We start from the raw sequence: 19680 nt of genomic DNA, 5'->3' as shown, positions 1-19680 counted from the left end.
AATTAACCTCGTTTAATTAGACCGGTGCGTTTCTGGCCATAAGGATTGATTCTACACCGCTGACAGGTGATGGGGTGAGATGCTAAAGGCCCATGATGGGACATCTGCTCTCCGGCTAAACAGCAAACACTTGGGTGCTAACTAATAAAATGAACGGGCTGCTGAGGATAAATCAGAAACCAAGCTGAGAGAGAATTAAACAAAACATCTTAAAGAAAGTATATACAAAAATCCACAGTCCTTTACATCTTCTTTAATGTTTCATTGAAGATAGTAAGCAACATGGATGTCAAAAGCATACAAAATTTTGGTGAAATATTCATTACCAGAGGAAAATGTTATTGCGTAGACGTCCCCTTTTATAGGTTATAGATTCTTTCATAGAGGATTTAAAGGGACACTCCAATTTTTTTTAAATATACTAATTTTCCAGCTCCCCTAAAGTTAAATATTTGATTTTTACCGTTTTGGAATCCATTCAGCCAATATCCGCATCTGCCGCTAACACTTAGCATAGCTTAGCACAATCTATTGAATCTGATTAGACCATTTAGCATTGCGCTCAAAAATATCCAAAGAGTTTCGATAGCCTAGAGTTGCACAATGATATCACGTAGCAGCCGAAAATAGTCCCCTTAGTAACTTTTTCATTTTCAGGCGCAACATAATATCATTGCGCCTCCTGCAGCCATGTTACGGCAGCAAAGTCCTTGATTATTACGCCAGAATCAGAGTATAGTCCCTAGCCATATCTGCCTAGCCAATCACAACTTTTAATTTCCTGTCAGTCTTAGTACACGATGTAACTACAGAAAATATTGAAACTCATTAGCAATGCTAATGATCTAATCAGATTCAATGGATTATGCTAAGATATGCTAAAAGTGGTAGCGCCAGACCCAGAGATCAGCTAAATGGATTCCAAAACAATAAAAATCGAATGTTTAACACTAGGGGAGCTGAAAAATTTGCATATTTTTTTTTAAAGTGGAGTGTCCCTTTAATGGAGTTCTCAGTTGTGTTTTATTTAAAGGGACTCGTGAACGTGCATCGGTTGTTACCGGAAGCTAGTTATTTCACTTGGTAAAGTGTTAAATTATGATTTTTTTCTTACAAAATCGCATTGAATGCCCTCAGAAGGGCAATCTTTAACCCTCTGGAGCCGTGTGGATTACTTATGTAAAGGATGGATGGACTTTGTTTCTGTTTCTGCTTTAAAGATCATATGGGGGGCCCCATACATAGACTCACCCTGGGCCCACAAATTTTCTAAAATCATCAACTATATGTAATACACTTAACCAGCAATAGTTAGCCTGTCCGGAACCGAGCTGACTTAAACCACATCACTGTGTGACACTTGCTTTACATGTGAACGGCCCCTACGCTAATAAGATTTTGTTTCTCTCTCCCTGTCTCGTCCATGATCCCGAGGACAATGAGACAAACAGATCCAGTTCCGGTAAATGTGAAAGTCGGCACACCTCTGATCTACTGGCTGTTCTTCAACGTGATGCCCAGCTGATGCCTGACCAATGACCACCGGCAGAACCACGCTTAATCTCCTTATCCGTTTCAATGCGCATATATATATATATCCCAAGGGTTTTTCCCTCCTAGGACTTTTTTTACTTCCCCGGCTAAAAAGTCTGGGGGTTTTTTCTCCTAGAGGGGTTTTCAACCCGGGGAGGCAGCCTTCTTGGGCTTAACTTCTATACGTTACATTAGTAATACATTCGCTTGAATGTTGATTTATAGCCGTAGCAAATTTAGCTGCTTGTGCTATCGTGTATTATGTTGTGCTATCTGTCGATTTTCTGTGCTTTTCACTGCTTCTATTAATGTAAAGCTGCTTTGATACAATTACCAAATTGTGAAAAGCGCTATATAAATAAAATTGAATTGAACAATTTAATTGAATTGAACTTTGTTTAAAAAAAAACATATATATCGATGATGGCTTAAGGCTAAGTAAATTATGGGGTAATTTTTATTTTGGGGTGACTATCCTATTAAGCTCGCATTGATGTTTAGCTGAAAAATGTTTGATATTGCAAAGATCTTATCCATTACTTTTCTTCCTTCAACACTTCAAAGTCTCAGTATCTACGATAACATACAACCGAATAATCCATTCATAATCAGATTGATGGCTCAATCGGATTGAAAAGCCTTCATGTAAACACCTTAATCAATAAGTTTGAGGTCGATTGCATGCTAATTTCCATCGTATTGAAAGAGGTGGTGTAGTCTGATCTGCAATCTGATCCTCAGGAGAAAAGTATGCATGTAAACTGTATGTTCACATCGCCATCGACGAGAGTGCCAAAAAAACCCTCTAGCTGCCCTGCCAACTTGGTCTTGTACCATTTGTATAAAGGGTCCGCAAAGCATTCAAGCATGTTGATCTTGTGCAGAGATACATGGAAAAAAACTTAACAATAAAGTTGACATTTTTGTACGAAATAAACCAATTAAAAGACATTTGTGTGTGATTTCAACATTCAAAATTTTGCTTGACTGCGTTCTCTTGAATCCTCTCAAGCGGAAGACTTCTACATTCCTGCCTGGAGTCATCTGCTGTTTGGAATTGCAGTTAGATTTTTCTATCTATGATTCCTTAAAAAAATAAGTAAAATTCTTCTTTATGTCACAAAGAAGCAATAACAAGGAAAGGTCAAGTTATTTCCCAGCCATAGTTTCTACTCCCTAAGATCCTCAGAATAGAGTCAGCTCAAGGAGGGCACATTTGATAGACCTCCATTTTGATGTTGATGGTTCGGCCAGTTGAAACATCGCTTTCACAAAATAAATCATATCTATAGTAAACAGAGATGTGGAATAACTAAAACTATTCATGGACGCGAATGCAGCAGGAGAATGTGGCGAATGTATATCCAATAGACGGGCTGCGTCTCTTCACATTCAGAGGGGATATTGATAGGCAGAGTACAGCTCAAGTATTCACTTACCAAACAAAGCTACGGAGCACCATCTGGAAGTGGTGTCCCACTTTGCGGGGTCGGAGACACGGAAGGGCAATTGCATTTGCACACATAGCGAAAGATGGGAGATGCATCAAAAGGAGACGATGGCAAAAACAGATCGAGAAAACAGACAAACTTACACAGAGACAGAATAAAACACAAAAGACGCACAAATGCACGCTGAGAAACCGTGGCACACGGAGACCCCTGCTGCGTGTGAGAGCCCCCTCAAAAAATCTGCATAAATACATATGCAAATGCGAGGGTCAATTGATAGGCAAGTGTAAAGTATGCAAACGAACATATTTATGCAACACATATCCATCTTTATTTTCAATCAGGAACCAATGTTGCCTTCACATACAGAATGTACTGTACAGTATATCACCAAACCAACTCGTGTCTTGGCTTTTTCTTGTGCGTGCATTTGCACGTTTTGAGTTTAAAACAGGCATGCAAGTAAAGCCAAGGCCAACCAACCGGTTTGAACTGGTCCAGCCGTAAGAACCCCTTTTCTTCCTTCAGGGCAAAAAACAAAAACCCAAACAACTCTAGTGGCATTTGATATATAGGCGACAGGTATTTGTGTACGTGTATGTGTGCTTGTCTAGTCAGATTCAAAAGACTTGGAGGTCGGCCAAGATGATCTTGAAATGGACAGCCGCCGTCGGGGTGCGAGGACAGCCCCTCCTCCAGTGTTTTTGGCCTGACCCTCTTTTAACCTAAAGAACACATGGCCGGCCGTCACTACTCTTCCTCAGTTCTTCTTCCAATCTTTCGTTCATTTTTAAAGTATAAGCTTTATGTAGTTCAAGTCAGTGGCAACCAGGATTGCCATTCCAAACTTAATTTCTCGCACATACTGTGGCTACTGTATGGCTTTATAAGACTTTAGTCACATGAACAACTGTTATGATATGGTGTTTTTTGGAGCTTTTTGGTCACCATCCACTTTTTTAATGCATGGAAGTAAGCAGTGTAAAAATTCATCAGCATTTCACCTAAGAAAGAAAGTCTTTTTACCGTATACGATTTCAGCATATCCCTCTTGATCTCAAGCGAATTTTTAACCAAAACTATGGTTTCCTTACACGCTTTGGTTGCTGAGGTTCCTCTAGAGCTCCTCGGTGATCGAAACATAGATCATTCCGGCGTCTTCCCCCCTGCTCTATTCAGAATAAACAAAGTGCCTCAAGTTCAGGCCCCACCCCGGGACCCTTAAACAAAGCCATCTATCATGCTGTCTGGCCCGACCTGTTTGGCCACAGCCAGGGCCGCCTTAGCCTCCGAGCCCCCCGCCCTGAGCACAATCCTCCCATTGTGTCCCTGTCGGCCTCCCCGCAGGCCTCTTCTCACACCCCATGACATAGACACAGGGTTAAGTCAGACTCCGGAGGAGGGCCAGCACCTGTGATGGGCCAGCTAAAGGTACCGCCAGCTGCAGGCGATGACGGACCGTGAGTGTCTACGGACCCACATCACACTGCAAGATAACAGTCCATTAGGAACAAGAATTAACTTACAAGCGGGTGACTGATGGGTTTTATATCACCTGATTTTACTGTACTGTTTACGCAAACATGTTAATGCTTGGTGGTTGCATTGCAAGTGTGTGGTTTCGTTAAACATACTTAATGTGCCTTCATGAGCAAAATCTCACTGAGCTACCTTTAAGTACCTCATCCGAATACCTTCAAATACATCAAAGGGATCGTCTTGATTTTGCTGTCGAGTCCAGTATAATTTGACATCACAAAGTTGATCTGTTGTTTTTATAACTCAGTTGCAATAAATGCTCTCTAGACTGGAGAGGAAGTTTTCAGTTACAGTATATTTTTCATAGTAAATCCGAATAAATCTGTTGTTGTTCAACCTTATGTTTTGATGTCTGGATCAAGAGCAAATGTGTCTGTGAAAATATACAAAGCACAATCCTCATTCAACTGCTCTTGTTTAAATATATAAAATAATCGACACAATCTCACGGTAATTCGTAACTATTTTACGAAGTGGCTAATTTATGAATTTAATTTGTGCGCTTAAGTACGATCTAATTTCGCCACAGTGACGTTAGGTTCAGAGGTGGGTAAACAATCGCACATTTTTGTTCAGTTCATATCGTATGAATTTATACACAAATCGCCAACTAAAAATAGTTAAGTTTTCTCGTGAGATCAGGTTGAAAAAAGTAGTTGAAGTGTAGGACTAATCCATATCTATATACTACATAACTTTGAAATAATAAATCATTTAGGTCTTTGACACACAACTGGCGCATGGGATGTAGGCGTTAGTTTACTATCATGAAACGTTCATTGTTATAAAAAAAGAGATCGTAAAGGAGATATCTAATTTTAACAAAAATACTGCATTGTCCCGAATATAAGACATTAACATTTTTTTTCAACGGAAATTTCTCTCAATTAACGGCATTGTCTTATATTCGAGCTCTACGATTAGGTTGCGTGGGGCAAAAACGCGGGGTTAGTTGTAACACAAACTGTTAACATTGTTGCACAAGGTTCAGCGTTTTGTATTTCCGGTATTTTTTCACGCTGCCAAAAGACGATCTCCCGCAAATTATTGGAAATGTATAATGTTTATCCAGAGAGTTATTAATGAACAAGTGTTTTGCTGGCATGTAAGAACATTTTTTCATCATATGTTTTTTGTGTAAGGTACCAAATCCAGTGCTATGTCATATTAATCAGTGTCTTGTTGTCTAAAACATAGCATCGTTTTGAAATATGTCTGCAGCTCTTAGCAAATTTTTTGGTGGGCTTGAAAATATTTTGACCCAGCGGGGTTAATTGTAACGCTGTTAACCACTCAGCCCTTACGATATGAAAACAGCTAACGTTATTCTTGCCGTTGTTTTAAATAGGCTACACACGAATGATTGCTGGCTGCCAACAAAATAAATGTGCCTGTCTTATCTAAAATTTGTGTCAAATTTATTTTAGTTCATATCTTTAATATTGATTGAATAAGGTCACGTCAAAGATTGAAATCATAATGAAATGAATGTCTAAAATTAGACTTTGATGATCATTATCTCAGAATTTGATTTTGAAACTGTAGTATGGTTATTACACATTGTTTCACATAGGCCTATAAAAAATGTTTTGTTTTCATTGTGCAGCTTTTTCTCACATTTAGACAGTTGTATCCATTTATAATTGAACTATTGTTAGAAAAGGGCTGGATGAATGAATACAGTGTGGATACCTGTCTATTATAGACAGATATATAAACAATATCCACTAAGTATATAGACAAAATGGTATTGAAATATTTGCCCGCAAACTTAATTTTTAGCAAGTGTTACAACTAACCCTTCTACATGTCAATCATACTGTAAACGCGCAAAAATGTGGTAGGTGGCGCCAAATACACAAACAAGTTCACCTGGATTAAAGCATCCTGATAAACGACAGTCATTTACAGTAAGGCAGACTTCTACTGTTAATGAAATATTAATATGCTACGTGTTTTATCACAATGAGGTGGACAGCCTAGGCTAATTGTTACTAAGTCCAGATGGACTGCAGGTTATATATGGTACTATATGCCAAAGTAATAAAGAATGTGGAGAACCCAACTGGTCCACTTTGACTTGTGAAAAGTTTTTTTTATTAAATCATTTTCTTTCTAAAATAAAGAGTTGGTGTTCATGAAAACTTTGAAGGGAAGGGGTCATCTTATATTCGGGACAATATAGGAAATACAGGAAAAAACTTTAAAAATCCCAAATTATGTTTTTGAGGCATAGCGCAATTTTCTGTTTATTTCTCTAGTGATTCAGACCATCTTCGCGCGTCGCAAATCAGCCGAATGAGCTCATAATGGGCTAATCAAATATGCAAAATAATTGGCAATTACCTAGAGGGACTAATGGTCATTAAAATTTACAACAAGGTAATGAACTAAAGTCTGTATGTAGCATGCATATTCATAAAGCAATCAGGGCTTTGAAGATTAAAGAAGTGCTTCAAATTCAAATGAGCCACAGAATATTATCACTCAGATTCAGAAAGAGACAGCGAGGGAGAGAGAAAGTGAAAGAGAGAGAGAGAGAGAGAGAAAGTGAAAGAGAGAGAGAGAGAGAGAGCAACTAGATAAAAGCATAAACATTTTGTTACATTCCACTTCAGTGTGTCTAGTGCAATAAAAAGAGCAAAATTAAATACTCGGGTTCAAAGAACTGAACGAATTAATCTGCCTCTTCACGGCACTATTCGCACTGCGCTTTAAATGCGCATTTGTTTTTTTCAATGGCACAGTGCTCAAACCTTTGAAAAAATGGCGGAAATGAAAGTCAAGCGGAAAGAAAACCAGAGCATCTTAAGTATGTTTGCAGATGCTTTTTTTAACAGTGAAATTTGTCAGTTTTGATATACAGTGTTAGTGTAGCAATTTTACAGTCACCCATCAACCCCAATGCACAAGAATCAACCAAAAGAGGTTTGAGATGCATGTAAAATCATTGGTAAAGACGCAAAAATTAAACAAAGGAGAGAAATAGAGACATAGGGATCAAAGATATCTTCAAGGATCTATACAGACAGTATGGGCCGCCAGGGTCTTTATCTCATTCTATAGAGGACTGATAAGACATACCAGCTGCGGACCCCACACATACAGTACACATGAACATACATCATACAAACAGTTCAACATTTTACAATAAGACTTTTGTCTTGACAACACCCAGAATCAGCAAACAAGGGTCACCATACACAGTGCTCACAGCCTCACAATAAAAGACCACATGGGTAAAATCTTTTATGGGAGCCAATCAACAGAACAAATTTGTGAACCAGTCATATATTTGTAGCAATAGCCAACAATACATTGTATGGGTCAAAATTATAAATTTTTATTAGGATATTAAGTAAACATCATGCTCCATGAAGATATTTTGTACATTTTTTACCGTAAATATATATATAAAAAAATTATCATTAGTAATAATGTGTTGCTAAGGACTTCATTTGGACAACTTTAAAGGTGATTTTCTCATTATTCCTCTCTACCATACATCAATGGAAAGCTTATATATTCAGCTTTCAGATGATGTATAAATCTTAATTCCCAAAAAATTACCCTTATGACTAGTTTTGTGGCCCAAAGTCACATCCCTCTAGCTTAAAGAAAAAGTTTGCCCAAAAATGAAAATTTTGTCATCATTTACTTGCCTTCATGTCCTTGCAAACCTATTTGACTTTCTTTTGCCGAACACAAAGAAGACATTTTGATAAACCTTGGCAAGCAAACAGCTGACATCATGGACACAAAACCACTGAGACATTTCTCAAGATATCATCTTTGTTTCACACAGAGGATAAAGTCACAGATTTTGAATGACACGGTGTGAATAAATGTGTGTAAAATATTTAAATTAATTTATCATGCTTTAACGTATCTGGGTGATTCTCACAAAATCCAGATTTAGACAGTGCCCTTGAAGACATTTTTTTGCACATAGATTAAGGTCTGAACTTACTATAACCATATTTTTATAGGATTTAAAAAATATTTCCTATAGAATTATTTTAAATTTTTTAGATTATCATTATAAAAAATGATCATTACCGCAACATGATATTACATTAAATATATGCATTTACAAACTCATGTTTCGGTAATGAGAACTAAAAAGTTGTCTAGGTACTATGACAAACATAACTTTTATCTGGAGAGCCATCTTGAGTGTCACAATCAATTATGTCCCTTCCAACAATTAAAAAAAAGCAATGATTGAAAATTGTTGCGGAGAATGAGAAAATTGGCCTTTGACACATTTATTTTCCTTATTTTTGTCTTTAAATTTACCAATTATCACCATATATCACATGTTTCTTTACTGTAAATGTTTATAGTATAACATGCACTTAAGCTTTTTTTTTTAGATTTTTAATTATAAATATTCCCATGTCAAAGAACCCAAATCCAGTCATGGACACGTTGCGGTAATGAACATTTTCCCCTAAATGTGAAAAAAAAAGGTTTGTATGATGTTATTTAAAATCATTTGCAAAATAGTATGTGAAGAGATGTTTGTAACTGTATGCTTCTTATTTTGATACTCTTACTTTGCATTTACTTTTTTTATCAAAATGTTTCATGACACCTCATAAGTCTAATTTCGCGAGAATCACCCATCTATACTATTTCACCTCATTCCTGCTTGATGTTTTTGCAAAAAAATAAATAAATGTCCATTATAAATTGTACAGTATTTTCTGTACACCTTTAGGCAGTTTTGTATTCCCCAGGCAAACACTAAACACAGCAAAGCATCTCTGGAGAAAATGTGTCCACAGCTCAGCTGGCCGGCCACACAGACGCACGCGCGCACACACACACACACACACACAATATCATATGCTACTGACAGATCCGATTATTGTACAGCTTCACGCTGAAAGGGGTTTCTGTCACAACACTATATATATGAACATTGAGGTGTGTATGCGTAAATATGTATCACCACATATGTCCTCCTGCAATGTGTGTGTGCATTGTAAAACTATAACCTTTTCAAAACAATACAATTTCAGGATTCAATTTCTGTGACCATTTATAGGCTTTCTGTGCTAGAATTTGCTTTACAAAAGCCACTGCTGTGTGGCATATTGATTACAGACACTACATGAAGCCTTTTCATCGAATAGGAGACCTAAAAACCTGCATACATAATAATGATAAAACTAATGTTTAAAATAATCTGGATGTACTACAGCATGTCACACAGCGGGGCACTTGTGTCAAGTACAAAGCTAAACTTTACTACGTACACGCAAACACTTTCTCGCTTGCTCGGTGCCAATGTCCTACCATATGCCCACTGAAAGGGAAGCCTTTGGAGACGTCTGCCAAGTCAAACCCGCTGTCATGTTGTGTTTAGGCAGTCCCAGAACACCACACAACCACAGACACAAACACTGAACCTCAGCGCGAACCGACACATCAACCTAATGCTTCCGTAATGTAAACATTAACCAAACCATATTTAATCTACATACAGCATCAAACCACATAGAAACATAACTCAATTCAGAGTATGCTCTTAGTTGCCAAAATCTGAGCTGCATTTTATTGTCTCATGTGCTTCATCTTAAAATCCACAAAAAAAGTCCGATATTAAATGTGTTCTTAATTTGTCACACCAAAGAAAAATGTCTTATTGACCATCCAGCCAAATTTGAATCATTAAAAAAACCACAGCCACTAGTAGGGCTGTGCAAAAAAAATGATTTTTCGATTAATCGTTTTTTTTAAACGTGGTCAATTCAGAATTTATTCTCAAAGAGCAGAATAGATTTTTTTTCCATATATTTTTTTTAAAACATTGAACGTAAGATTAACGTTAATCTAATTACTAGTCTTCTTCACAAGATGTTATCCTCTTTTGCCTTGCGCGATGTTACCAAGGAGCCTGTCATTCTTTCATTCACTGCTTCAAATGGCGGTTTTAGGTGCTTAATCGACGTTGATGCCACCTTCACATAAAAAGTAAGAGGTATGGAAGTATTTTAGATTTCGCAAGCAAGACGACAACGTTAGTGTTGTGGCTTTTAATTTCTTTTTATTAATTACCCACTTGTAAACTTTTAAATCTATATTCATTGAGTTGAATCGAGAATCGAGTATAAAAACCGATCCGAGAATCGGAATCGAGAATCAAAATCGAATCGATTTGATAGCTTGTGAATCGAAATCGAATCGATCTGGAACATCTGAATCGATACCCAGCCCTACCCACTAGCATGAAATCTGCCGTCTCGTTCAACTTTTAAATACTGCTCCAACCTGAAGGGATGTTCGCGATTGTGCGTCATCGTGCCACCGTTTTAGCCCTCCCCAAATAATCCTGAACACATAAATGTGGAAAGAAAGTTTTTTGAGGAAAACATTCCAGGATTTTTCTCCATACGGTGGACTTAAGTGGACCTCAACAGTTTACAGTGTCAATGCGGTTTAAAAGAGCATTTTTAATGCAGCTTCAAAGGGCTCTAAACGATCCCAACCGATTTTTGCTAAATTTTTGCCAAAAACACTTAAAAATATGTATTTTTAAACCACAACCTTTGTGATGGGCCAGCGCAACTTTACGTATTACGTAATCTCGGCGAAAGGTCATGCGTGACGTATGCGAAACTACCGCTCCAGTGTTTACAAGTGTGGAGAAAGAGGACCGTTCAGACGTTGTTTGTGAAATGATACTAATTAATGTCTTTGTGTCAGTTAATGGTTTGAAATCGTCCACAAGTGTCCGTTTCACATATGTAATGTAAGACCTTTCGACGTGATTACATAATACGTAAGGCCGCACTGGCGCATCACACGGCTAGCGCAGGACAAAAGTTGTGGTTTAAAATAATTTTTTTGCAAAAATTATGATTGTTTCTCTAGAAAAGACCCTTAAGGGGGTCGCACACCGGCCGTGCTTTCTATGAGTATACGCACACCGGCGCCAACAGGTGGCGTCTGTCCGCGCCGCCCAGCTACGACTCAGGAAGTTGCTCAAATCCCTGTCGCGCCACAGAGCGCCACTTACATAGTTTAACATTAAATAACATCATATTTGTATCAAATCATTAACGCTTAACATTGGCTGCTAACGTATATTTTGCATTTTGAAGTAGCCGCTATCTGACGAAGCTCGTGCTATTTAATGTGCACTTCCGGTTTACGATACCTCCGAGTTGTCCTAGACGCGACTTGACGCGACGCTGAGCTGTGCGGCCGGTGTGCGACCCCCTTCATGCCTCGGCTGGGATCGTTAAGTCCCTTTGAAGCTGCATTGAAACTGTAAACCGTTGAGATCCACTAAAGTACTATATGGAATAAAATCCTGGAATGTTTTCCTTAAAAAACTTAATTTCTTTTCGATTATGGAAAAAAAGAAAGAAAGAAAAAAAGAAACATCTTGAATGACATGGGTGTAAGTAAATTATCCAATATTTTTTATGAAAGTGGAGTACATTTTATTACAGTGTAACTCCACTATTCAGTACTAGCTATATAGTTTGCAGTCTCTGAAATGTGTTTCAGCAATACATATCTCAATCTTTAAAGATCTTTTCACATAAATGACATGAGAGGAACTTAATCGAAAGTACTATTCAGTTTCCTCAGTTTCTTTCTTTTATGTAAAGCTAGATTATAAAACTACACGCTTGTAAAGTTCTTCTGACAATGCACTTTTGGGGATCCCCAAGCTGTTCCACAAACTCTCCCCCAGCTAATGATCCATAACTCTCCCTGGTAAGAGAACAGTGGATGAGCGCCAAAGATGTCAAAAAAGAGTGAGCCAAGAACACCAGACGCCTTTGGATAGCCCATTGCACTCAAATTTATTACGTGATGTACTTGCACATGTCATGTAAATGTGATCTGTGCAGCGAAATATAGCTGCTAACTTCAAAGCTCCATTCCATGCGTTTACCAAACGAAGGCCGCTTTTAAAATCTGAGACCATGGATGAAAACTCACAAAACAGTAATAACACGCACAATCCCATATACACGCCTCAGAGAAAATGGCTTCACATGGATGTACTTAAGTAAATAGCCCTAGAAAGGAGAGAGATAGCAGATAAGGGGGTTTAGGGGGGTCTGTCTAAAGGGGGTTATTGCCCAGCCTGATCGTCTGGTCTGCTCGAGGGCTTTCAGACTTGAATAAAATAGGGGTCTGATGGGGTGTTGTTCGGGGAGGGGGGTATTAAAAGCGGCTGTGTCCACATGCATATCTTATATTGTTTATCATGCAAATTTTCCAGAGCGTGAACCTTCAACAGATTCACCATTTACAGCCGATACAGAATTCCATCTGTTGTGACGGACATCTGCTTGCACGACTCGACCGCAGACTTTACATCACGCGTGGTCTTCTTTACATGTAACAGTGAAGGCGTGTGACCTGTCTGGAAACACACACAGATGGACTACATGGATAGTAGCGTGTCACTTTCAACAAGAAATGTCTATTGCAAATATGATCTACGATAATAGTAGGCTAAGCATAACTTGCAAAATTAGCTGTGTTACTAAAACTTTAGCGTTATTTTGTAAATGTCGACAAAAAACTATTGCAAATGACGCCGTTTGCATTAACCGATGTTATGCGACTAAAATGTAATTTCTTGTCTCGCGATAAGTCGTTCCTTAAACCATGCCGAAGTGTGTGTACGAGTTTATACAGCGCTGCCAAGACATCAAAATACCCATATAGAGCTGTCGACTCCCGAATAACTCACGCGCTTGACGTTTTTGTGATGCCACAAAGTCGACCACACCTCTTCTGTCTTGTGTCCAATCAAACATATTGCGGCCTATTTAAAGAATGATCATGGGACTTTTACGCACACTAGGTGCCCTGTACATGCAATTGAAAAATCTGAACTTTGGCGGATATTCGCGATGCGTAGGAGCTTGCTCTAGTAATGACGTGATTACAGGAAGTGAACGGAGTCGCAGAAGCCCCTCCCATTACGCGAATTTCCAAATGTCTGGAATGATTAGACTTTTACGCCAGTGATGCGCGGGTCAATGTATAAACAACCCGCACCCGACCGACGTTTTCAACTACCACGCCCGCAAAAAAAAATAATATTGTACCCGACCCGCTCCCTTGCCCGCATTTTTTAAAAGCAGTAATTGTTTAAAGTAGTTAATTGGCATCTTTATTTCAAACGACCAGACCGACCACGACCCAAATATCATAAAAAACATTTTTGGATGACTCGTATCCGCGGGTGACCACAGGCACCCGCTTATTTCGGATCAACGCGCGCATCACTGTTTCACGCGCAAATGAACCGAGTAAACTCAAAATGTTCAAGCGTCCAACTACGCGCGAATAGCGCATTTTCCGCCTCTACCGCGACTGGTGTGAACGCACAGTGAGACAAATGCCAACTTCCAAAATTGCAAATATGAACAATCTCCATGTGATTCCTATCCAAGACTTTTACAAAAGTCCTAAAAAACCTGTAGCAATAAACTGTAAATGTTTAGGATATTTTTATTGCATGGTGTGTTTTATTTCTGTTCAGGTCTGCTGGAAGGATGCCAATCGTAATAATGAAATTGAATAGAAACAATAACACATTAACATTCATGAATTTGGCAGACACTACTATCTAAAGGTAATCATAATACAGTGCAGGCTATACACATTATATGAATTGGTGCAATCTGGAAATCAAACCTATGACCTTGGCATTGCTAGTGCCATCCTCTACCATAATTTTGCATATTTTCATTTCCTTTCTAATCCTGTAGCCATGCATTTATTCAGATACAACCTTCTAAAAAACAACACCAACTGGGAACAACTGCTAAACCCACACAGGTCATTTTTTTCTATTATTTTCCTCTACTACTATTGTTTTTTCCAGTATTGTGAAAACATGGACCAATCACAGTCCAAGAAAGCTGTTGGCTGTATAGTGCATCTGATAAGGAGAAATCTGATATATGTGCATTCATCAGGGTATCTCTCAAAAATGTTTGCGAGCTCCAACATAAACATCAGTTACTCTACCTGTCATAGGTTCCTGCTTGGGCCGTAATCCATGTGGTGTGGAGGCAAAATGCTCCTCTTCGCGGGGTGAGACCTGAACAGCCACCTCCACGGGGATGCGCAGGTCTGCGCGTGGAGGCGACGACGGCTCGTCTGAACCTTTGTCCGTGCATAAGCGCCCCTGACATTGCCTGCGTTTGTGTTCGATAAACAGCAGTATGTCAGCCAAAGGAAACCTGGAGTGACACTGGCCACAGGTGAGAAGATCCGGATCGCCTTTAGGTGTGGATGGTTCCGATCCGAGATGGCTTTCCCCGTCCTCAGGGATATCTGCCGTCACAGGCTCGGCTGCACCATGGAAAACACAAAGAAAGTGTGAGATATGGTGAACGCACTATATCGAAAGCTGATAATGACTTGACAGGTGATAATTATACATTTACCATAAGTGATAATTATAACCACCACCGCTACCAAAGATTTGCAGTACTGGAGGCGTTAAATGTCTCAGTGGGTTGGCGAGGTGCAAACATGGATGTATATGAAAGAGTGTAAGCTAAAAGTGATGGATTACTAATCACAGATATTGTGAAGCTACAATGCATTGTAACCGCAGCATATATGTTGCCAGAAATATTCACAGCCAATCAAATGAAGATTAAGAGTATATGAGAAACAAAAGATGAAGAAAAACATCGGTAGTTGCGTGACCCTGTTCATTATCCTGCCAATCTCACGTCTTAATGAATCCAACACCTCTGAGAATCAAAAAATAGATTCTCATTTGACTTCGAGATGATTGGAACCCATTTTGTTAAAAGTGCTCGAATGCTCTGAACCGAGGTTAGCTATTGAGGGGAATATGTGGGGTAGTTCCCAGATGGGCAGAGAGACAGAGCGTATGAAAGAGCGATCAAAACGATCATGAGCCTGAACTGGGCTGAGGGAGACGGTTGCCATCGGTGACAGGTTAACCCTAATTGTGTGTCAGGTCGTGTGGGACAAAGTTGTGGGTCACAGAGATGAGAAGAGGAGTAAAAAATTGAATTTTAACCTCTTGTAGGTCTTGTAAAAAGAGTTTTTGCCATAATCACTTCTAAAATTACAGTTTACTATTTTAAACATGTTGTCTGCATGATAAATGAATAATACACTTTCTGGCTGCAAGTATCTGCATTTCACAAATATTATGTTTTTAAGGGATAGTTGAAAAATCTGTCATCATTTTCTCATCTTCATGTTGTAGTCTGTATGAATTATTGAAGAACACAGAAGATATGTTGATAAATGATGGTAAGGACACAGTTGACGGTACCCATTGACTCCTATCATATTTGTTTTTCCTACTATGGAAGTCAATGGTTACTATCAGCTGTGTGCTTACCATCATTTATGAAAATATAATTTTTTGTGTTCATCAAATTCATACAGGTCATGAGGATGAGAAAATGATGACAGAATTTTCCTTTTTTGGGTGAACTATCCCTTTAAGAGATTGAACTTTTGTGTACCTACTCCATGTCCACACACCTTGAACCCAATGATCATTAATGACACCAAAACAATGTTAACATAAAGTAACGTAGTTTGTAAATGGATATGTGTGGGAACACTTAATAAAGTGACAAAAGGTTAGCCAGAACAAGACCAAGTTCAAGTTCATTTTATCTCCCATAGCCCTTCATTTATTAATATTCTGCCCCCTAGCGGCTAAATAGTGCAACTCATATCGCACGGTGCGGCGTCCGTACAAGCAAAGCTATCTAAAAATGACTTAAAACGCTCACAAACCTAGTTCAGGGTCGACTTTTAAACAGAATTGATGTGAATGTTAACATTTGTAGTGAAGTTTATGGTTTTTAGACTTTGGCGGTAACATTAAACACACTTAAAGGGCCGTGGGAAAACCTCGCATGGGATTTAAACAGGCTTAACATTTAAAATGCACGTTAAACCAACATCTCCATATTCGATAAAACGGAAGCGTACCTATAAACAATAAAAAAAACAGTATACCTATAAATACTGACTAAAGATTATAACTTACTAATTAAAATGCACTTAAACTAATGCACAGCACAAATTTAAAAGCTAAGAGCGTCTGACTTTTTCCAGAGCAAAATCTACATACCTGTATTTTGAATACAGTCCACGATTAGGCTAAAATCACGTTTAATTCACGTCCACACATTCATGCACTACTATTTACAGGCTCAACAATTGAATCAATAAATATACATAACAGACACACATGCAAACCCAGCCTTCATGCATTGCGGAAAATCAAAACACTCTTCGCTGTGTTATACGAGACGCGTCTTTCTAAACTCACCAAAACGTATTCATATCAAGTATTTAAGTGATGAAAACAGAAGAAAAAAAGATTTCTTTGAACTTACGGGAAAAGTCCCGCTTGCTTAAGTGCTGAGGTCTGCCCTGCTTGCGGCGAGACATGTTGGACGCGCTCTCAGCCGGGCTCACATTGGGAACAGCCAGATTCGTGGAGATCCCAGAGGAAAAGATCTTCAGCGATGCATCAAGTATCCCAAATTAACTATAGATAACAGTACAGGAGAGACCCGTGTAGCAGGACGCGTGCGCTGGGCTTCATTGCCTCTTTCAGAGAAGTGTGGAGGAGAAAGTACGCGAAGTCTCCTGCGCTGCTGAAGGTTCAAGTGCGGATGTGACGCGCCAGCGAACTTGACCGTCCAGAGGTAGATGATGGACATGGACCTACAAACACCAGCAGGAGGAGGGAGCCTGAGTGGGAGGGGGGTGAGAGTGATAAAAACCAATGATGGGTTGCATGTGAACGACAGACCCCAGCAGCCAATGGGGAGGGTGAGAGAGAAAAAGAGAGAGAGAGAGAGAGAGAGAGAGAGAGACTAGACTCTGCTTGTTGTGTCTACTTCTTCTTGAATTATAAAGTTGAAAACCAAGCCAAGTCTTAATTAAATACTCAATTGTAATGAGTACAACACTGATTAGACTTTTCAAATAGTCATGTATAGATATTACTATACTATTACATACTTAATGCAAACTATTTTGTTAGATTATATATTTTCCCCAATATAGTTTGCATAAAGAACTAATCAAACTTAACTGTGACCAAACAAAAACAAACTTGTGGTCTTGTAGATTCTATCACAATTGAGAAGTTGGTATGAGGTAGGCTACTATCAAAATCAATTGCGCCCTCTGCTGTTCGATTATTTAAGAGTGGTAAATTTATTTTTATTCCTTAAAGGGGACATATTATGAGATTTTTTTTAAGATGTAAACTAAGTCTTAAACTAGGTCTGAGCAAAAGTGTGCCGTTTTGGGTGTGTCATTTAAAATGCAAATGAGCGGATGAAGTGCAACCACTGATCACAATGATGGTGGTTTGTTGCAATTGAAACTCAATTGTGCTGTGAAATATTTTATCTCTCTCTTTCTCTCCATACTAAATGGTTGTGCTGTGGTTGGATAGTGCAGATAAAGGGGGCGGTATTACCTTATTCTGACATCACAATAAGGGCCAAATTACAATGACCTATTTATTCACATGCTTGCAGAAAATGGTTTACCAAAACTAAGTTATTGGGTTGATCTTTTTAACATTTTCTAGGTTGATAGAAGCACTGGGGACACAATTATAGCACTTAAACATGGAAAAAGTCAGATTTTCATAATATGTCCCCTTTAAAGGTGCCAAAGAATGCATTGAAATAGTATGTTAAATTGTAATTTCTTTGTAATTCTTTGATATTTACATAGAAGGTATGTAACTTTATGGAGTGCAAAAATGACCCAGAAACGTTTTTAGATGTCCATTTACAACCATAGGATTTGTCCTTTGAATGAAATTGCCCTATTTGAAAAGGTTATGAATAATAATGTTGAACTCTGCTCTGATTGCTCTGCTTTGCTCTGAGGCTCATGTCAGTAGCTCATAGTAAACATACCTTATATGTTTGAGACTGTATCAGATAAAAATACAGATTTTGAGAAACAACTAATTGTTTAGAGAATGTTAATGGACGTTTCTGAGTGGTAAGTTTGTGTGCTTTTTTTAGTATAAACCTGCAAACGTAACTGTAAAGTTAAGTAGAACTTTAGCATAAACACTAGCATGTAGCATTAACTAGCATCTAGCGCTACCTCAGCAGTCACAACGTTGTTTTTAGCATTTTGACAACTTTGTAATTAACTTAATGTGTAATTTAATGTTGGGGCGTATACATCTCGACTGTGACATCACAGTTGGTGTTATGTTGAGATTGGATTTTTATTCTATGGCACCTATAGTATAATAGTATAACAGACACTTTACAGAAGTTGCTAAGAATCTGATTGAGTCCAGATTTAAATCACTAAAACCTCGACTTATGTTGCTTTTATTATTATTCTTTTTTATGTTAGTAGGTAAGGTATAGACGGTTTCAGCAGTAACAACATAAACAAGCAGCTGTCGCGGTCCGGTAAACTCCGCTAATAATAAATAACAATAAAGTACTTTATTTACATAACAAACAAAAAAACAACACATTGATTACCTAGGAAACCAAAACATTTGTTATTTTCGACGAGGCATTTGTTCAAGAGATCAGTTTAGCAACTAGTCAGACCATTAACAAACCGAAACCGGAAGTAAAGTTCGGATCCAGACGTGCGTCCGGTGAAACCGTCTATATAGTAAAAGACATAAACTGCATAATAATCTTGTCACAATTTTGTACAGGCTACAAATAAACATTTATGATGATACATTGTAGTTGTTTTACATTTTTGTAAAAGTATAGAAATACAACTCAAGAAAATGTTATTTCATTGTAGTAATCTAAAAATAGTAATTTATTTATTTAGATAAATATTCTTTGTTTTTTCTGTATGCTATCTGAGAACTTAATAATAATAATGATAATAACACTAAGTATATATATATATATATTATATTGTGCAAAAGTTAGGCCACCACTACAAGCTTTGTTGTTTTAGCAAATGTCATCCATATTTATTTTTCACTCTTTTTATTAAGATACAAACAGAAAATACAAGAAATATGTGAAGAGTTTGGTTCAAAAACGAAATAACTTTAAAATTTTTGTCATAACATGTTTATTATTATGTTATCATGTTTTATTGTGTTTTATTGTGCTACATAGCTGTATTTTTT

General features: G+C 38.1%; 1 protein-coding gene across 1 annotated transcript in view; it reads right to left on the bottom strand.

Annotated features, from left to right (window-relative positions):
- Positions 1 to 17293, bottom strand: part of bcl11ab (BCL11 transcription factor A b) — a 32017-nt gene extending 14724 nt beyond the window's left edge. The window contains exons 1-2 of the mRNA XM_055213820.2: positions 16919 to 17293; positions 14541 to 14867 (exon numbers count right to left, since the gene is read on the bottom strand). Of these exons, the coding sequence (XP_055069795.1) occupies positions 14541 to 14867; positions 16919 to 16973 (382 nt within the window). The 5' untranslated portion in view covers positions 16974 to 17293. The remainder of the gene's footprint in view (positions 1 to 14540; positions 14868 to 16918) is intronic.
- Between the last annotated feature and the right edge of the window lie 2387 nt (positions 17294 to 19680).

Source organism: Misgurnus anguillicaudatus, chromosome 8 (genome assembly GCF_027580225.2).
Source record: "Misgurnus anguillicaudatus chromosome 8, ASM2758022v2, whole genome shotgun sequence".
NCBI classification, from domain to species: Eukaryota; Metazoa; Chordata; class Actinopteri; order Cypriniformes; family Cobitidae; genus Misgurnus; species Misgurnus anguillicaudatus.
The sequence above is the reverse complement of the archived record's forward strand: the minus strand, read 5'-3'. Positions and strand labels throughout refer to the sequence as shown.